The sequence below is a fragment of the Carassius gibelio genome, chromosome A12, assembly GCF_023724105.1.
Source record: "Carassius gibelio isolate Cgi1373 ecotype wild population from Czech Republic chromosome A12, carGib1.2-hapl.c, whole genome shotgun sequence".
Classification (NCBI taxonomy): domain Eukaryota; kingdom Metazoa; phylum Chordata; class Actinopteri; order Cypriniformes; family Cyprinidae; genus Carassius; species Carassius gibelio.
Genome location: NC_068382.1, coordinates 4508444 through 4528409, shown reverse-complemented (window position 1 = coordinate 4528409; position 19966 = coordinate 4508444). Strand labels below are relative to the sequence as shown.

Here is a 19966-nt window from a genome sequence, read left to right as displayed (position 1 = left end):
AAAATAATAATAATAATAATTTTATGGCTATATGTGTATAAATAGTATTTTCTTTACCTGCAGTTAAAGTTATGCACACACAATAAAAAGTTGCTTCACTGTTTTATTCCCCACAAATTGTGCACTCTAAAAAAATCTGGGTTAAAAACAACCCTTTTTTATTCTTTTTTTTCAGAGGTGGTTCTGAGTATTTTTTGGTACAAGGGCCCACTCTCAATGAAATCTCTCAATCGACATATGTATATGGGATTTTTTCAGTCTTTTATCATTGCAAGAATTGAAAGCCTTAAGTCTGATAGAAACAATATAAGCATTTCTGTGCTATTTTAAATAAATCACCAATAATTAAACATGGATATCAAGCATGTGCATTGCTCATGTCTAATTCAATGATTCTAAGGGCATTCATACTACAATTTAGCTGTTATTAGACATAGTGTCCACCATACATAAACATGAAAAACACAAATGCATTTTGACATTGGGTATAATCCATTCATTTATTCACTATGAAAAGTGGCCGAGATGCAAGATCTAAAGGGGAACGCCAGAGAAAAAGTCACTAGGATGGGTGGAGAAAGTCCTTCAATCTGGAACGGCTGTTTAAAAAAAAAAGTTACTTTATTACAAAGAAGCATATTGAAATATCTAAAAATTAAATTGCATATTTAAACAATAATAATAATAACAATGACAAAAAAATTTATTATTATGCATAAAATTTTTGTAATGTTGTTCTACAGTCTGAATGGTTGTCATTCTTCATGGGCTGTCAGCAATAACTGGACATTTTCAAACAGATTATTGTCCTGTTTCTAGTCTTCATTGTATTATTTCAGACTCTGGGAGTTAGTACCTTGCTCCTACAGCGGCGTTTGCATAAGCCAAACTCTTGAGTGACAGCTCCACTGCTGTGCTCTTTCCACTCGCCACTGGAGTAGCTTTGCACTGTGATGTGATAGCACACTGATCGATCCGATCTCACACTGTATGGACGGCTCACAATGGAAGACTGGCATAAAGCTGGATCCCAGTGTCTTAACCTCTACACAAACAGAGAGATTGTGAGATAGAAGGAGAATGGGAGAAGATGGCATATGTTCTGTGGAATGTCTTAAAGGCAGAGTTCACCCAAAATATAAAAGTTCAATCATCATTTATTCACCAAAATGCATGACTTTTTGTTTTGTTTTGTGGAATTCAAGCATGCATACGTCTAAATAAGTTGTGTCTAGCCTTGTAGACAGACTACAATGATGAAACTTAAATTTCAGTTTCTAACATACATCTAATGTATGGAACACTTTTATGGCAGTTTTATAGTTTGACATTGCTCTTCTGCTTTAGTGTGTCCCATGGAATAAAAAATCTAAAATAATTCAGCTTTGGCTGTACAACATAAGAATGCATGAATGGTGACTATAATTTGGGTGAACTGCATCTTTAAATTTATTGTAAATGAAATACATTGATAGCTCCCAACAGAAAGTGCCATCTGGTGGATACTTAAGACATAATAAGTCTTAACTTGGTATACATACCCTTGAAAACAAGTAAACTTTGGAATACTTATAAAAGAAAAAAAATTATTACGGTAATAATTCACTCTAAAGGTGCAAACTGAATGTAATTTCTCAAACACTTAATTACATGTTATTTAATATTAAACAAAAATGGATCATTGTTTAAATTGATATAAATTGCAAAAATATTAATTTAAGAGTGCTTTTCTGATCCAGTTAAGCAGGACTTTGAAATGTGGTTAAACTGCACTGCTGAATGTATTGACAAGCATTTATGGCTAAATAAAATATATGTGTCACTTCCATTGAAACATGCATGCCATAAATATATTTCTTATTACACATTTCTAATGAAGTCACAATTTAGTACATTTAAAATATTTTAACTTTTAATGAACTTAAACAACTGCTTTAGTATGTTTTTCAACACATCAAAATAACTGTTCTTTTTTTAAAATATAGTTTTAAGATTTGAAGTATAGCACAAGTGCACACTTGATACAATTATGTGCATTTCTTGTTCACAAGGGTATGTATTAGCTTTGTATATATTATATATTATATTTAGCTGTGAGGACTCTAACCTCAATGGAGAAGCTGTATGAATCTGATTCGCCCATTTTAGCAGCTTGGAGGAGAAAGTAAAAGCCATAGAGGCTGATGGTTTGAGTGCAGCACACTGGTTCCTGTCCAGAAACACAGGGAAAAACACAACACAAAAAACATTGCCTTACAAGCAAATAAAGAACATAAGCATGAAAGAAAATGCATGGGTTGACTTTGTTATATAGTAACAGCAGTAACTGTAAGCGATTGAACGACTGAAAAGCTCTGGGGACAGCCATAAGTGTTCAAGTGTCAGAAAGTGTAAAGCACCCTATCAAACATCATTCCAAACCGGATGGCTTGTTTGGAGAAGTCAGTCACAGCCATGTCGCCCCCGCTGTAAAGCTATGGGAAAAAAACAACAACATACAAATCAACATTGAAGCTACTGAATTAGGTGACAAAAAAAAAAATCGATACAACTTGTATTGAAACAAGCAGCGTGTGAATTATGTATGGTGGGTTGAATGTAGTGTTGTTTTTCTGTCATCACTACACACACTTACAGTGTGGTAATGATTAGACAGGATGTGAAGCAGCCAGGATTCAGGAAGAACTCTGATGTTCTGCAGCTCCTGCAGATGCTGCCCTGAGACACAGACACATATAAACCACATAACTAGAATATAATGTTAGCAACGCTCTAACATAAGTTAATTTGTCAGTAGTGTTATTTCCAAAACAGTGTAGCTTTTCCAGTGAAGTGATAGTGTGTGGTTGAACGAATAGTACACCCAAAAATAAAACAAAATTTTACTCTTGCACCATCCAACAAGTAGATGAGTTTGTTTCTTCATCAGAACAGATTTGGTGAAATTTCCCATAACATCACTTGCTCACCAATGGATCCTCTTCAGTGAATGGGTGCCGTCAGAATGAGGGTCCAAACAGCTGGTTAAAACATCACAATAATCCACACGTAATTGTCCTGACTCATCATTTAGTCTTGTGAAGTGTAAAGATGTGTTCATAAACAAATCCATTATTAAAGTATTTTAATACAAAAAATACCAGTCCAAAATCCACTGGATTGTTTTGCTCGTAAACAGTGTTTAGACAACTTTTTCTCTGGAGAAAGCAATATTACGGACGGAAGACTCATATTTTGGCCGCACCTTCGAAAAGTTTGAAAACACCTTTGAAAATGATGGTTTTGTTTATAATAAACACGCAGCTTGTTGATTACTTGTGTACTATTGTGATGTTTTTATCAGCTGTTTCGACTCTCATTCTGACGGCACCCATTCGCTGCAGAGGATTCATTGATCAGCAAATTATGAAATACTAAATTTCTTTATATATATTGAAGAAACAAGCTCACATACATCTTGGATGGCCAGAGGGCAAGTACATTTTCAGCAAATTTTCATTTTGAACTATTCCTTTAATATTACTGGAAGACACCAATCTAATGTTGTAGACTATGTTAGTTTGTGATATGAGCTAATGAAGCATCCATCACAAAGCCTCCCAACTTACATTCAGTAATGCCATGCATACGAAGAGCTTGAAAGATAGTGATGTATTTTTGACCCTGAGGCTGTTCCAAGAAAACAGCCGTTTCCCTGGAACAGAGAGATATATGATGAAAGGGATGTCATTAAAGCAGCATATGTGCATAAAACTCCCTAAGCAGCATCAAGGTCATTTCAAAAAGAAGGTATAGTGTACTTAATTGTTGTAATGTCCTCCGTAAATGGGGTTTTTATTGTCAGGAATTATACTAATGGCTCACACGTGTTGGGTTGTTGCTGACAGCTGTAAATGGCAAGAAGGAGGTAACATACTTGGAGAAGAAGGTGATGACGGTGCTATGGGCTGGTAGGGTCTCTCTGAAGGGGTTTAACTGCAGGTACAGCCAGTACAGCACTGCTCTCAAGACCTCATACTCATTAGATGTGAACAGTCTAGACACAGAAACCTTATTAGTTTCCTGCTGATTTACTCCATATGCTCATTTTGGATGTTTTAATAGCCGTTATGTATGCAGAAGGTGACTTGAAGTACAGAAAAGTGCTTATAAAAGCATTACAAAGAATGTCCAGGCCATATGCCATACCAAAATCAATAGAAATTATATTTTGCACACACACACACACACACACACACACACACACAAAAGCATATTTAAAGACCATTAAGTGTTTTGCAGAGTAAAATTGCAAAATCACATTTCACCCATTACAATAAAGAAAAATAGATAAATAATGGCATTGGTCAACACATCAAGATATTAGATGGTGCACTGTATTAGATGTTGATGTAAAATACAAAAAGTTTGGAGAAAGGATGGTTTTTCTGACTATATTACAGTAATGAGACTCTAATGAGAATTAGCATTAGTTATATTTTGAGAGCAGTAAGTGTTTGCAGAATGATATTTCTAAATCACATTTCCCCCACTAATAGATCGACAGACAGATAGATTATTTGTGCAATATTTAGATCTATCCATTATGGTAGTATTTGGTGCAATGTACTTATTTTATGTTCATGTAAATGAAGTAAACAAAGAAATGAAGTAAATGATGTAAATGAAGAAAACATTTGCAGAAATGAGAGTAATGAGAATCTAATGAAAAATACCACTGAGAATAGGGAAAACATAAAAACACAGAAGTTAAACATCCTGATGCGCTTCAGTAATGAAGCTTTGGCAGGAAAATGTCACGATGTAAAAAATCCTAATGGTCTTATAAATAGGCTTCATCTTCTTTATGCAAAAGCAATAGAATCAAAAAAAGATCCTGATGCAAGTGCTTCTCAGTGTGAAAGGCCGAAAAGAGAAGAAAAATCATGAGACCTTGGACTAAGCAGGGTCTTCAGCAAGAGGTCAAAGGGGAGATCTCTGAGTTTTATATGGCAGGAGAGTTCAATCACAAGGAACAGCTCCAACCAGCGCTCACATGCTCTCTGGAGAATAGTCTCTTTGAACTGAAAAACACGTTATAGACGTTTACACACTGAATAAAGAGCTCCCCCTATTGGTCATTTAAAGAAAAATAGAACAATACATCAATACTACTACTAATAACAATTACCTTGCAGGAGACTCGATGAAAGCTGCACACAGTAGAAGATGAGATATTTGTCAACATCTCTTTAAGACACCTGTCAATCATATCCATCAGCTTTAAAAGGACAGAATATTTAACACACTGTGTATTCATATATGTCTGGATAATTTCTGATATTCTGCACTGACATTCTGAAACTAAACATGCAAGCATTCGTGACTGTGTGTACAATTTGCATTAACGATTACAAATTGATGCACCCATGACCAGTGGAGAAACGGACTGTTATGCAATGCATGTTGTAGTTCAAACTCTGCTGGGTGGATCATGGTTGATCTTACTCGAAAAACATGTTTCAAATAAATACGGTAACTGACTGCAGTGCCAAAACTCACATACAGTCACACCCAACATCCTGTATATGAATCATTCCAAGATTGGACAAACTAAAAATGTGTAATCGTTTGAGCACCCCACCAAACTTGTCACTGCAACATTGGCTCAACCAATAACGTAAGGATCTATTTGACCATTTAAACTTCTGTAGAGACCTAGATGTGGGCTTATGCACTAATGGATCAGTCTTTATTACTTAATATGACACATTACAGACGCACAGGAATAATTTGTTCTTGACTTTTTTACTACTTGCAGGAGACATATTCTTGTCTCTTCTTTTTATTAGGCATATATTTCTGGCCAAAATATATGTAGAATCTAAATATATGTTGAAAACAGCATGGCTTGAGGGGATACAGTTTGCAAATTTAAACTATGTTTCATTTTAACCACCAACATATTGTGAAATATTATTACAATACTAACTTCTGGAAGAGGTTGGAGATTCCCAGTAATGCGGCAGTAGAGAGCACAGTCTCTCCCCATTCATTGGGGCGTTCCTCTGGGTCGTACAGTGTCCGCAGGGCAAAAGACAAAGCTAGAACACAGCAGAAGTTCAGTCATTAGTCAACATCACTGAGATCAGGAACTCATGTGACAGCAAGTGATGATGACACGGCTTGCTATCTACTGCTACTAAGTCATAATAAGTATGACATCTTTTTAGAGCTTACCCTCTTTATTGATGGACGCATCTGTGACAGGCAGTCGGAGAATCAAAGGGCCACTGAGATGCCACTTCCTGTAGGCCAGTCCTCTTCCACACGTAGACTTACTAGCTCTGCTTTCTTTACCAATGACTGCAATATACAAACAAAATAGGAGGAATTTCTGAATTTCTCTCTTGAACGGTTTCTTTTATATATATATATATATATATATATACACACACACACACACACACACACACACACACACATATATATATATATATATATATATATATATATACACACACACACACACACACACACACACACACATATATATATATATATATATATATATATATACACACACACACACACACACACACACACACACACACACATATATATATATATATATATATATATGTATATATATATATATATATATATATATATATACACACACACATATATATATATATATCAATTCCACCAACTCTAAGATAGACATGTAAAATATTTATAAGTTACATTTGAAGCGGTCTATTTATTATGACTATAATGGGATCTTCAGTTTTGCATCATTTATTACATAATAATGTTTCACAAGTTATTATTCAGTATATTTTATGACTGTTCTAATAAACTCAATAATAAATACATTTTAATTATAAAACAGTTCTGTCCCATGCGCTCATAAAATAATTACTTTTGGATGGTATCTGGATGGATGGTTTTACTAGTGTCAAAAAACTGAATTGCAAGAAGAATGACTGTTTTCAAACAGGTTTCCAGAACATTCTCCCCTCTTCCACTGGTTAGTCAAATAGATCTTCACGTTATTGGTTGAGCCAATGTTGCTGTGTCAAGCTTGGTGGGGTGCTCATACGATTACACATCTTCAGTTTGTACTGTTAGAAATAAATACTGATCCTACTTGAGTGTGTTCATGCAGCATACTGTTGCTATGGTTTTTGAAACAATACACTATTGACTAATTTGCTCTGTATAAGATCTTGAGAGACCTGTTTGAAAACAAGACCCTTGGAAAACAAAACAATGCAGAACAAATCAGATAAAACCAAAAAAACAGTATACACAATAGATGGGCATCATACCAGCTCTCTCTTGTAGCTGAACATCTCTCTGTCTTTTGCTGTTGGTATACATCTCAGATAATTTTTCTGAACCACTCAGGACTGAGCAATGCAGCTCCCACCTGACCCCCAGACATTCCAGCACTGCATCTATGAGCATGAACAAGCAGGGCATATACTTATATTGCATTTTGTAGAAGCATGCATAGGAAAATCAGTAATGAGTAATGAAATAGGGGGTTGCTAAGAGTTGCTTTTGGTTTATTCTAACTTTAATATTACTCTTGGCTTAGTATTACCAAATGAAAATTTATTTTTTAGGCTCTAGATATGACTCAGATTTCTCATTCAAAGCCTACTATCGTTTTTACTATCATTATCAAGGTGAAAATCACTTAAAAATGCAATAACACAAGTCACATCATCTGCATAATTCATTCCCGTAGAACATGGTTGTTGCTATAATAATTCCTGCCTTAGCAAATATCCCCAATTAGATTTTCAATACTTCATACCTGGTTTAGCGTTTTGGGTCAGACTGCGAGACAAAATGTAAAATTGTTCCGCTGGACTGTCAAGCTTTGAAGACCATGTGACATCTTTGCTGCATATAAAGGTAAAGAGAGACATTATAGGTGCATCCACACACACACACACACACACACACACACACACACACACACACACAGGTTTACATAGCTATTTAAATGGGGATACTCCATAGGTGTAATGGTTTTTATACTGTCCAAACTTTATATTCTATCACCCGCCTACACCAACCCTACCCCTAAACCTACCAGACCTATCCTACCAGAAAACTTTCTGCGTTTTTGCAATTTTTAAGAAAAACTTTGTTTTCTTTATTTTTTATACCAGTTTTACAAACGAGGCTGTCCCCAAAGGGAGGTTTTTGTTGATTTTGTCAGGTTTAGCTCACTTTTGGGTTTAAATTTGTCCAACACACAGTGGGCACACACACACACACACACACTTCGTCAGTTTAATCCCCTCTAATCCCACAGTGCTTCAGTGCCAAGTGTTGCCCCTCTAGATACTCTTTGTGTTCAAAGTCCCACCAAGTAGAAAGTTGTCATTCTTTAATGTGCTACCCAACCTGCTCCATAATGATAGCATGTGGCCTGGCAGATATCCCATAGATCTATCCCTGGAGTGAGATAAACTGTCCCCCTCTCTCCTCATCTGCCTGTCTCTCTCTCCCGCTAAACAGTTGTCATGGTAGTCAACTTGTCCCTGGCAACATACCAGAGTCTGGTACGTCGGCTGGCAGAAAGCGGGTGAACGAGACGTGGCAAAATGAACTGTGGGCAGCTAGTGGCACCCTCGTGCCAGTGGAGTGCCATGGGGTCAGCTGCAACATAAACACACAGTGAGAGAGGGTGTGCGTGTTCAAGAATAGGATGAAGTGATCCAGATATTTGAGCTATGATTAAACATACAGTATGTTTGTGACAGATGACTGTTTGCATTAATGCAAATGAGAGCAAAGGATGAAAAATATATGCAAATTAAGAATATTCTACTGTGGATTACTAATACTTCATACTTCATTGGCTATATAATTTGAGGTAATGTATACCATCTAACATGAATACATTTGCACTTCTTAATAAAAGAATAGCTCACAGAAAAATGAAAAATAAAAACCATCCATCATCTGAGCAGATTTGGAGAAATTTACCGTTACGTCACTTGCTCACCAAGGGATCCTCTGTGAATAGGTGCCATCATAATGAGTTTAAACAGCTGATAAAAGCATCACAATAATCCACATTATATTATAATTATATTTTCGCAATATACAAATCCATAAATATGTTTTTTTTTATCTTAAATCCATTGCTTCCTACTAAAATACGAGTCCTCTGTCCATAACATATCTTTCTCCAGTGAAAATCGTGTGTAGTCCGAACCAGTAGAAAAATATGCATAGATAAAAAAATTGTCAAAAATAGTTCTAAAGAAATGTGTCTTGTATTTTGCCTTGATGGATTTGTTTCTTACAAACAAGCAGCTTTTTACTTCACAAAACAGTAACTGATGGATTGGGATTGTGTGGATTAAATGTGGTTTATTGTGATGTTTTTAGCAGCTGTTTGGACTCTCATTCTGACAGCACCCATTTAGAGGATCCATTGGTGAGCAGGTGATGTAATGGTAAATTTCACCAAATCTGTTCTGATGAAGAAACAAAGTCATCTACATGTTGGATAGCCTGAGGCTGCGTACATTTTCAACAGATTTTCATAAAAAACCATCAACATAGCTTTTCCATCCAATCTTTACAACACTGTTAACAATATTTGATATGACTGAATGCAATTTAAAACACAACTTTGCATGATTTTGTTATATTGTAACAATAACCTCTAAATAAATATTAAAAAATATTGAATGCAATTAATGCCTCAAAAAAAAAAAAAAAAAAACACTATCGACATTGAGATTGTTAGCTGGCTGAGAAACAGAAGAAGAGTCATATAGGTTTCAAATATATGATGGTCAGTAAATTTTTTTTTTTTCAATTTCAATTATTTTTTATTAAATAGTTCTCTCTATTTAATAAAAAGTACTAAAGTACTTTTAAATAAAAGTAAAAGTACTAGGGCAGCACTTTGTTCCCTATTTATGGAAAGTATCTGTTAGCATCCTTTTATTCATCCTTATACTGTCTCAACAATAAGCAAATCTATAACTCCAGTCATAAGAAGCATTCAATTCAAGCAGACACCACTCAGCATGCACACCTCTATTTCATCGCAATATTTTGATTATTTCAAATTAAACAGACTCACAGAGACCTGGCACAGGAATCAAAAGCCATACTGTCTTTCTTATTGTTTCACTGGGTAATGGGTGTTCAAGTGCATAACTGCCAATGCCTCTTATACCATCCCGCGCCAAAACCCTACAGGTGCCCATCTCTAAAATGATGCCAGGTTTGTGACACCAGGTCGGCGGGTTGGCACAGTCTGGCACTCGCATCCCCCTGGTCAACCCAGGATTCTGGCAAAAGTTAATGCTGAAGACACACTGTGGCATTATGGGTAAAACTCATTAATGCAAGTTGGATATTCCTTGATATAATAAAGCTTTTGCCAAATCTGAATACCGTTCTGGAAAGACATGTTTATTCATGGACTGGATTTGTCTTGCTCTGTGTGCTGTATTGCAATGTGATGCAACACACACACACACACACACACACACACACACACACACAGACTCCATTTTGTATAGCTTATATATTGCATTGCATTTTTATCATATAGTATTATATGATAAATGATATCATTATTCAAAATTTCATTATACATATTTATTCAAAATCTTAAACAGTAATGGTAAACATAAAAAAAAAATATATATATTTTTTAAAAATAAGTTAAATATTGTTGAAATAAAGATAGTGATATTGAGACAGTTTGGGATAGTTAAATATTAGTGAAACGTGTCTCTTTATACATCCATTAAAAACCACTGTTACATCTGTTGATTAAAAGACATTGCAAAGTACCATTTCATGTTATTTCAATGACATTCTGGCATTGCTTTAGTGCCTCCAAAAGTGTATTGTGTACTGTAATTCATTGTAATATATATATATATATATATATATATATATATCCACCTATTTCCTCAACGCGTAAGTATGCTCAACTTCCGTTTCATTAGCCGTTATAGGTAAATAACGAGGAGCATAACAATGAGGAGTAAACGGTAAAACAGTTTGTGGTACAAACCAGTTTGTTCTTAATTAAGATAACAGATTAAAACTAGAATTAAAAGTTAGTGAACTAACTTTGATGTTGGCTTGGCCATCTTGGCCATGGAGCAAAAGAGCCAAAGTACTTGTGTGCCCAACATTGAGTTGCCCCGCTGCAAAATTAATACACATAATAATGCCATAAAAAAATACACCTGCAACAGTCTTTTTACATGCTCCCTTGCTGTTTTCTTTTTTTAATAAAAAGCCTGGGCTATGATAACAGCTATGACAGGGTTGTCTAGCTGGATGTGAAATAAGTCATGCCTATTTTTCTCGTGTATGTATTTCACAGTCCTGCCACCGTTGCGTTGTGGGCAACGACACACAAGATTACTGAAACAATGCATTTTAAATCAAGGAGATCATAAGGGGTCCAAGCACAATGGTTTGTATAGATGATGCAGTTACACACTGTTTAAAATTGTTTAATTTGTACTGTATGTTCATTCTATTTATTTATTTGTGCTATTTACATAATGTTTACTTTTTTTTAAGTTTGTTTTTGTTAATGTAAAATAGCACTGCATAGTCTTCACTGTAAGATAAAATACACAATCAAACCAAAATGTATTCAGACACCTTCAACATTTCTCACATAATCACAGTTTATTTGCTGTAGTTTAGAAACTGGTAATAATATATGACAATAACTCAGAACAAATTCATCTTGATAATTTCGGATAACTTTGATAAAAAGATATGTAATGGAATCAACCAAAACTTCAGACTGTCAGTATGACAATATTTACACAACTATCAATACTTTGTTGAACAGTTACCAAGCAAGAAATGCTTAATTTGGTTCAGTCTGTGGTGTGAAAAGGTTGCATTAACAATTAAAGAAAGAAACACTTAAGCAAAACATGGGCAGGTCCTTAATTATTATTTTTTTAAATCAATTTCACTGGTAGCCTACTGTATGAAGAATTAGTGGGTATAATATTTCACAGATCACTATTTTGCCATACTCACTTACATAAATTAACTAGTGGCCTGCACCCACTAGTAAAACAATTCTATCTTATTTTTGGATTGACTTTGGATAAATTCTTGTACTACAAGGTAATTCAGTCAAGAGCAGTGAGTGATTTACTTTCATTTTCATACATTAAAGACTCTGACAGCAGAGCTAGTAAATTAGGCGCGGTCCCTTTAAGAGACAAACGCATCCATTATGATGATACACATCCGATTTTTTTTTTTTTGCAAATCTTTACTTTCACTTAAGACATAACCACATACTTATTCGAACACACTTTCCAACACGGGTATTTCGACATATTTTGTATGTATTTGTTGTCGGTACAAAAGCAAGAAGACTTTGAGACGCGTCTCTGCTTGCTCCCTGAACAACACTGCGCTGCTGAATTGAGCTCTTTTGCTTTTCGCTCTTTTTTCTGTTTATTTAAACTGCGATTTGAATTTGTTCGTTCAGGTCCAGGAGGAAGTGAACGTCCTGAACGACAGCTCTGTTCAGTGTTGCTGTCCCTGTCCGCGATACGTGCGGCTCTCTCTCGTGCACACGCGCCATCAGCTGCTCAGTTCAGTTTCCCGCAGCGCGGGGCTGAAGCCAACTTGATGTGTTGAATGCTCGGAGCACGTTATAAAACGTATTCTTAAAATACACATTTCTGTTTTAATAAATGGTCATATTAAATCATAGCATAACACATAAGTAGGTACAAAAATAATCAGTGATGCATGCGACCCTTTTGGTCTCAGTGTAGCTCCCTGCTTTACCATGTTATGCAACGCTGAGCAATTGCTGCGACGTTAAGCCTGACAGAGAAATCTCACAAGCACATATAAACACTCATTTTCATATGTGTAATATATTCTTCTAATTGTTTTGTGCCGTTTCGCTGCAGTGTTTTAATGTGAAAGGCTGTAAATGTGTACTTCAAGTGTTCAGAGAAATACATCGCGAGCTCATATGTGACGTTCAGCATGATGATTCAGTTAGAAACCAGCTAAGACCAGCGTGACAGTGGCCAAAACTACTTTAAAACCATATAATATATTATTCTAATTGTTTTGTGCCGTTTCGCTGCAGTGTTTTAATGCGAAAGGCTGTAAATTCTCTGTGGACTTCAAGTGTTCAGAGAAATACATCGCCAGCTCGCGGACATTTGGGTGCCGCGAATATATCATGTTATTACTTTAAACAGTTCAGAAACATCTGAATTTAGCTCTTGGTGTGTTCTAACGTGTGGATTGCGTGCAATCGCCGTTTTAAAAGGTCTTAAATTAGAATGAATTCGCTCGTTGTGAGCTCCGTGGAGACAGACTGAGCTGAGCAGCAGTGATTCTTCTCTCGTCTTTCTGACTGCTCTCTGCCCAGAAATAAATTATTAATGAGCCCTGACCCCTGTAATAATCAGATATGTTGGTTTAGCTTGTCAGTTTGAGGGAAATTGTATTATTTACTTGGTATTTTTAACCGGTTTAAAAGTGAAACGAAACCCGACTCCTCCCTTTAATCTCGGTTATTGCAACTAGGGGCGCAATTTTTCTCAGATAATGTAAGTCTATGGGTAATGTATTTTGACATTTAAAAATTAATAAAAAAAAAAACTTTAAGTCTGATCAGTCTGCAAAGATATAGCACACACCACCGCTCTATCCCGCAGGTTTCTGCCGAGTTTGGGGCTTGTGGCTTTAAAGCCCTAGGAGGAGTAGCGTTCAGAATTTCTGTCAGAAAAATAATAAGAAGAAAAAGAATAAGTTTAAATAGCATAACAGTATGTTGGCTTGTTGCCAAGCCAACATAATAATATGATAGGACACATCAATTGTCAATATCAAGCAGCAAAACAAACTTGTTTTGTACATCTAAAAATAGCTGGATGCAAATGAGACCGGAAGCTAGACCTATAGAATTTACAGATGGCGACCCTCATTTTTAAGTCAGGAAAAAGGTGTGTGTGTATATATATATATATAAAACTCTGAGAAAACTCTGTCATCATTTACTCACCCTCTAGTTATTCCAAATCTGTACGAGATTGTTACCTCTGTTGATCTCAAAAGATGATATTTTGAAGAATGTTTGTAACCAAACAGTTAACAGTAGCATTGACTTCCATAGTATTGTTTCCATACTAATGGAGTCAATGTCTACCGTCAATTGTTTGGTTACCAACATCAATTTCAAAATATCTTAGTTTGTGTTCAAAAGTTGAAAGCTGAAAGTTTATACAGGTTTGGAACAACTTGAGGTTGAGTAAACGATAACATTTTCATTTTTGAGTTATTTTTTTATCTGTGCACTGAGTCCAAGACAATTTTTCTGGAGTTTCAATATTCCAGACCATGAAGATCACCTGATAGAATTTTTCTGTCTGCCAATTTATCGCCAAACTCCTCTGCCCTCTGAACCTGTGCCTGACCCAACATGTCGCTGCCTGAAGCACCTGCCAGCTGCCAGCGGTTAGTGTACCCAGCTTGTGTGCGCTGACATAGTGAGCGAGCTGACACCTGTTAGAAGCATAGTATAACAGTACAGTATGTGCTAAATATTGCAAAGGGAAATAAATACATTTGGTACCGAGTCATGAATTTGATTTAAACTTACACTTCTTGTAGAGTTTTGTTGTGAATTGTGGGAGGTTATAAACATCGACCTGTAAAACAAATACACTGAATGAGTAGCCTAATAAAGGTTTACACACACAATACCTCAAACTAAATAATGATGCCGACAATTCAGCTTTGCACGTTTTACTGTTTACAGAATAGGGATGTGCAATATACATCGTCTACGATAATATTTGACATGATCGAGTACATTACAAAAAAAAAAAAAAAAAAAAAAAAAAACACCCAGAGTGCACATTTACAATAGGCGATGTAGGCTTGGTTAGACGACTGTGCACGAGCCCATTTATAAAATAAAAAAAATTAATTTATGCATTTATGAATTTATGAGACGCTTTTATCCAAAGCAACTTACAGTGCATTTAGGCTATAAATTTTTTTATATACCATGACATTTTAGACACAAGTTCCTGTATTATTAAATAAATAGTTTCAAACAAAGCCACATCATGACTGTTTTACATCTCTGAGCAACACCCAACCGTGTTTCAGTTGAATGACTCAATGGCTCACTCGTGCAGTAATTTGCCGCACCTACTGCCGATTTTAGGTTTATATTTTGAGTTTATTTTCCCTTTTTACCCCAAATCATTAAAAAAAAACTATATTCATTTTTTTAAACATCTGATATTTATTTACATTTTTCAATTTTTATGTATTTGTATAAAATTGTCATGAGTGTATGTCAAAGAGAACACAGTTGTATTTTCTAAATACTGAGTGGCATTTGATGGAAGAGTTGCCATGGTGACTATACTACATACACACTACAGACATACACACTACATCCAAAACTCAATCACTCAACGCTACTGATCCTGTTCAGTCAACATCATCATTCAGTGTAACTGGATCAGGGGGCATTAGAATGGCCAGAACTGACACAAAGACAGAAGTACAGAGGATGCTTTCTGATAATGAAAAACTCAGTAAGAAACTTCTTCAATATATGTCTACACCTACACAACATAATACACTGCCACAACAAACTAGTACACGACATACAATCCAACCTGAAGTTCTAAAGCAGCTCCATTTTGACAAGGTGTTCCCTATTAGCAGCCTTTCTTACATTCCACACTGGGAATTTAAGATAAATGGGGTCAAATTGGGGATCACACATCAGATATCACCTATAATAATAACGACATGACAATCAGAGAACTTAAGTTTTTTTTCCATTTGCATTTTGGTGACAGAAGTAGCAATGAATTGTTTCAGGACTTAAAGGGTTAGTTCACCCAAGTGTCCCGACTCCCACAGTCAGCAGATGTTAGAAAAAAAGTGTTTATTACATTTGAAATCTGGATATTAGCCTTACAAAAAAGCATGGATTCGCTACAGGGAGTCATGTGAGGGACATTTTCTTACAGACGGGTGCACTTTATTTCACATCTTCTAAACATTTAACCACAAACACCAGCTTACCTCACTGAAAGACTTGGAAGAGCAAGGACAATTTAACTTTGATTGGATTATTCTGAAAGAGGAAAATCACATCACCTAGGATGATTCGAGGGTGAGTAGAAGATGGATGCATTTTCATTTTCGGGTGAACTAACTCTTTAATGTACACCAAACAAAGTGAACATGAAACACACCAACAGTTTCGGTAAAGGGTCATGGGGCTAGGTCCATCTCCTAATCAAAGCCCAGCATGGCAAGTTGTGCGCAACTCAGCGAAGAGCCTACTAAGGAGAGAAAGAAAGCTGTGAAAGAAACCCATGAAATGAAAAGTCATAGTGATACTATAAAACAACTTAGTGCAAAAATGTATGCACTTACCAACATGGTGAACACTATGGAGCACTCCATGACACAATCACCCAGAAGCAGCTGTGAGTAATAGACCACAAATGGAAGGAGCAATACTTACCGGATGTTAAAGTGAGACCACTCAATGAACTCCTGGGGTATAATGACAACCTGGAAGTTTATGCTGTGAATGGAGAGTCAATCCCATTTGATGGCTGGGCGATCATAACTATGAACCTATTCGAAAATTATGACCACTGTCCTTTAATGTCCCTTTCCTCGTGAGCAGACTGCAGATTGAGAGGCCACTATTGGGGTACAATGTAGTAGAGGAACTGATACAAGAGAACCCTGAATGTCTTAGGCCAACACTTGTCTCGTTGCTCACTGGAGCCATTGATGTATCTAATCGAACATCGCACAGTTAGACTCCAGGCTGTTTGAACCTCAGGAAGACAGTGTAGTTCTATCACGTCTAGTCACTGGCTGAGGGCCTCCTGGAGATACACTCAAAGATTAAACCTTATGTGTCTATAACTATTGGAAACAACACTTTGTTTATGTGATGTGACTATACCACAGGGTACAGTAATTGAAACTGTAAAGTTAATTGAAGAATAGTGGACCTTGATTGATCAATTACTAGACCAGTGCACCTTGCAATGATTCAAACTGCTGCCACTTCAGAAGATGAGGTGAATCCTTCATTGTGGTATCCCCCATTGACCTAAGACATTTAAATGAGAGACAGCAAGGAATTGTCAAGAGAATGCTGTAAGAGGAGTCTGATGCATTTAGCAGAGATGCAGATGACATTGGGCGTATACCAAACTTACAAATACAGATAAGCCTAAAGGATGACATCCCAGTTAAACAGTACCAAAGCCTCTGTTTAATGAAGTGAAGGGTTACATACAAGACCTTTAAGCAAAAGGATGGATCATTAAATCAAAGTCTCCATTTGCTGCTCCCGCGGTATGCGTCCGAAAGAAGGATAACAACCTGCGACTTTGTGTTGATTATCACCTACTGAATAAGAAGACTGTCCCTGACAGATATCCATTACCCAGGATACAAGACCAGATTGATAAACTTGAAGGTTACACCTGGTTCAGCATCCTAGATCAGGGCAAAGCATAACATCAAGGTTTCATTAGAGAAGGGTCTAGGCACATGACAGCCTTTATCTGCCCTTAATGCTGTAAACCTTACCTGGACAATATACTATTCTATGCAAAGTCCTTTGAAGAACATGTGGCTGAAGTTGAAAGCTGAAAAATGTGAGTTAATTCACAGTGAAGTCTGGTACGTTAGAAGCTTGATATCGACTGAGGGGGTGCGAACAGATGTTAAAGAATTGGAAGCTATTCAGTCGCTCTAAAATAAAACACCCCACATTGTTGGTGATGTAAGAAGACTACTAGGCTTCCTTAGTTATCATAGTGGTTTCATTCAGGACTTCTCCAGAATAGCAAAACCATTGTATGATCCTCAACAGGCAAAACCTGATACTCTAAGAGATCTGCGCAGTCTGAGGAATGTCAGAGGTCCACAAGTCCCATCCAGAACTCCAGTGGAATGGGTTAATGACCATCAGCAAATTCTGGAAGAGTTAATCGGTATGTTAGTAAGCTCACCTGTATTGGGCTACCCAGATTTCAACTTACCATTTACACTCCACACTGATACACTAGTGAGAGATGAACAACTGCTGCATATCACATGGATTCCTAACATAAGTCAAAATGAGTTGATCAGGGCTCAAAAAGAAGATTCAGTAGAACATGGAGGAAAGTGTAAGACCGAGAACATCACACTTACCAAAGAGGTGAGAGGAGAGGTGATGGGGCTAGCAAAATATTCTTGCATGAGTGGAACAGGTTATACCAGGAGGGAGGACTTTTATACCGACAGACGGGAGAGAGGAACAGCTTCTCCTTCCTAACAAATACAAACAATTAGTGTTGGAGTACCTTCATGACAAGATAGGGCATGTGGGTAGAGAGCGGGTGCTGAATCTAGTGAGAGAGCAGTTGTATTGGCATTACATGAAGAATGACGTGGATGAGTATTTCTAAGAGGTGCCCATGTATAAAACAGAAAAAAAAAAAACATCAGTTCATGTTCAAGCACCTATGGGCAGCATAAAATCATACTTGCCAATGGACCTAGTGTGTTGACTACTTACACCCGGAGCCAAGTCTTGGAGGTTATGCATATACCCTTGTCATGGACCACTTCACAAGATTTGCGCAAGCCAAAAGAAAAAAAATAAAATAAAACAAGTCAGGACAGACTGCTGCTGAGTGCCTTTTTAAAGATTCAATTCCATGCTTCGGTTACTCTGCCAAGTTGCATCACGACCAGGGTCGAGAGTTTAAGATTGAGCTCTACCGTACGGTCCTCACCTCCCAGTAGACCCAATCTTTGGTCTTGTGGAAAAGACAGACAAGGTCACACATAAAGGGTACACGGAGCAGTGGGCAACCAGAATGGCTGAAGCATGTTGAATTGCAGAGGAGCACAGCAAAGTGTTAGGGGCAAAGAACAGTATGATCGAACACTAGAGGAGTCATACTGAAGCCAGGAGACAGGTTACTTGTCAGGAACCTTGGAGGACAGGGAGGCCCTGGAAAGCTAAGATCCTACTGGGAAAAGGCAACTTATGTAATGAAGGAACAGATGTCAAACAACCCTGCATATATAGTTTGTCCAGAGAACGGAGGTAACAGAAAGCCCAGAATGTTACATTGAAACCGACTTACCTGTGGAGGCTCCACCGAAATCACCACTTACAAAGTAACCTGCAAAAGAAAGAAATACACATATACAGACAAGCAAAGACCATAGAGACAAAGAGAGAAGTAACTTTAGCAGAGACAGTGACACAGCAGACTCAGATGAGGATTGTGACTTGGGAGGATATTCGCTTGTTAAGTCTGACGTCACGTAGCAGCGCTTCCGTGTCCAAACGCTCTATCAGTTACCATGAGAAAACAACAAAAGGTTCTAATATAAACTCACAAGCGAAAAAGTTATAATCTTAACATTCAACTCCATACCGAAGTCCCAGATAGCCAGACAATAAAAATATAAATATTAAAAAAATTTATAAAAATTATTTGTGTTTGGGACGCTGTGAGCAGGGAGACTGTAGTGTATACCGTAAGTTTGAAAGCGTTTAGCTTAAATTATTAATATAAATAAACAGTGCTCATAAATGGCTGCTTAGGTCGTATTCTCAAGTGAAGTGAGTTGAGGCTTGGACCCGGAAACAGCGCTTCTTACATCATCACTTAACAATCGAATTGGTTGACCATCCCTGCCAATTTGACAGAACCAAGTAGAGATGATCCACCTGAGCGAATGCCTGCAAGAGACCTATTCAGTCAAATACAAAGAGAAGAACCCATGCTCAATAAAATCACATGGATGATGAAATTGGTGCAGATAGTGTATGTGCTATACCTGAAGAGATGTCAGATGTAGTAATTGCAAGCCCAGACCTGAAAAATCAAGCTGAAATTAGGCAAGC

The 19966-nt window shown here is 36.8% G+C and overlaps 1 protein-coding gene across 1 annotated transcript; it reads right to left on the bottom strand.

Moving 5' to 3' along the window:
* Positions 1-209: 209 nt before the first annotated feature.
* btbd16 (BTB (POZ) domain containing 16) lies at positions 210-14698 on the bottom strand. Its single transcript, XM_052610808.1, has 16 exons — positions 14654-14698; positions 14403-14556; positions 8556-8661; positions 7808-7896; positions 7314-7442; positions 6220-6345; positions 5972-6083; positions 5171-5240; positions 4933-5063; positions 3917-4036; positions 3609-3694; positions 2636-2718; positions 2400-2474; positions 2108-2209; positions 857-1045; positions 210-599 (listed from the first exon to the last, which is right to left on the bottom strand). The coding sequence occupies exons 1-16, from the start codon at positions 14696-14698 to the stop codon at positions 501-503; spliced, it is 1716 nt and encodes a 571-aa protein (XP_052466768.1). The 3' UTR covers positions 210-500.
* Positions 14699-19966: the final 5268 nt, after the last annotated feature.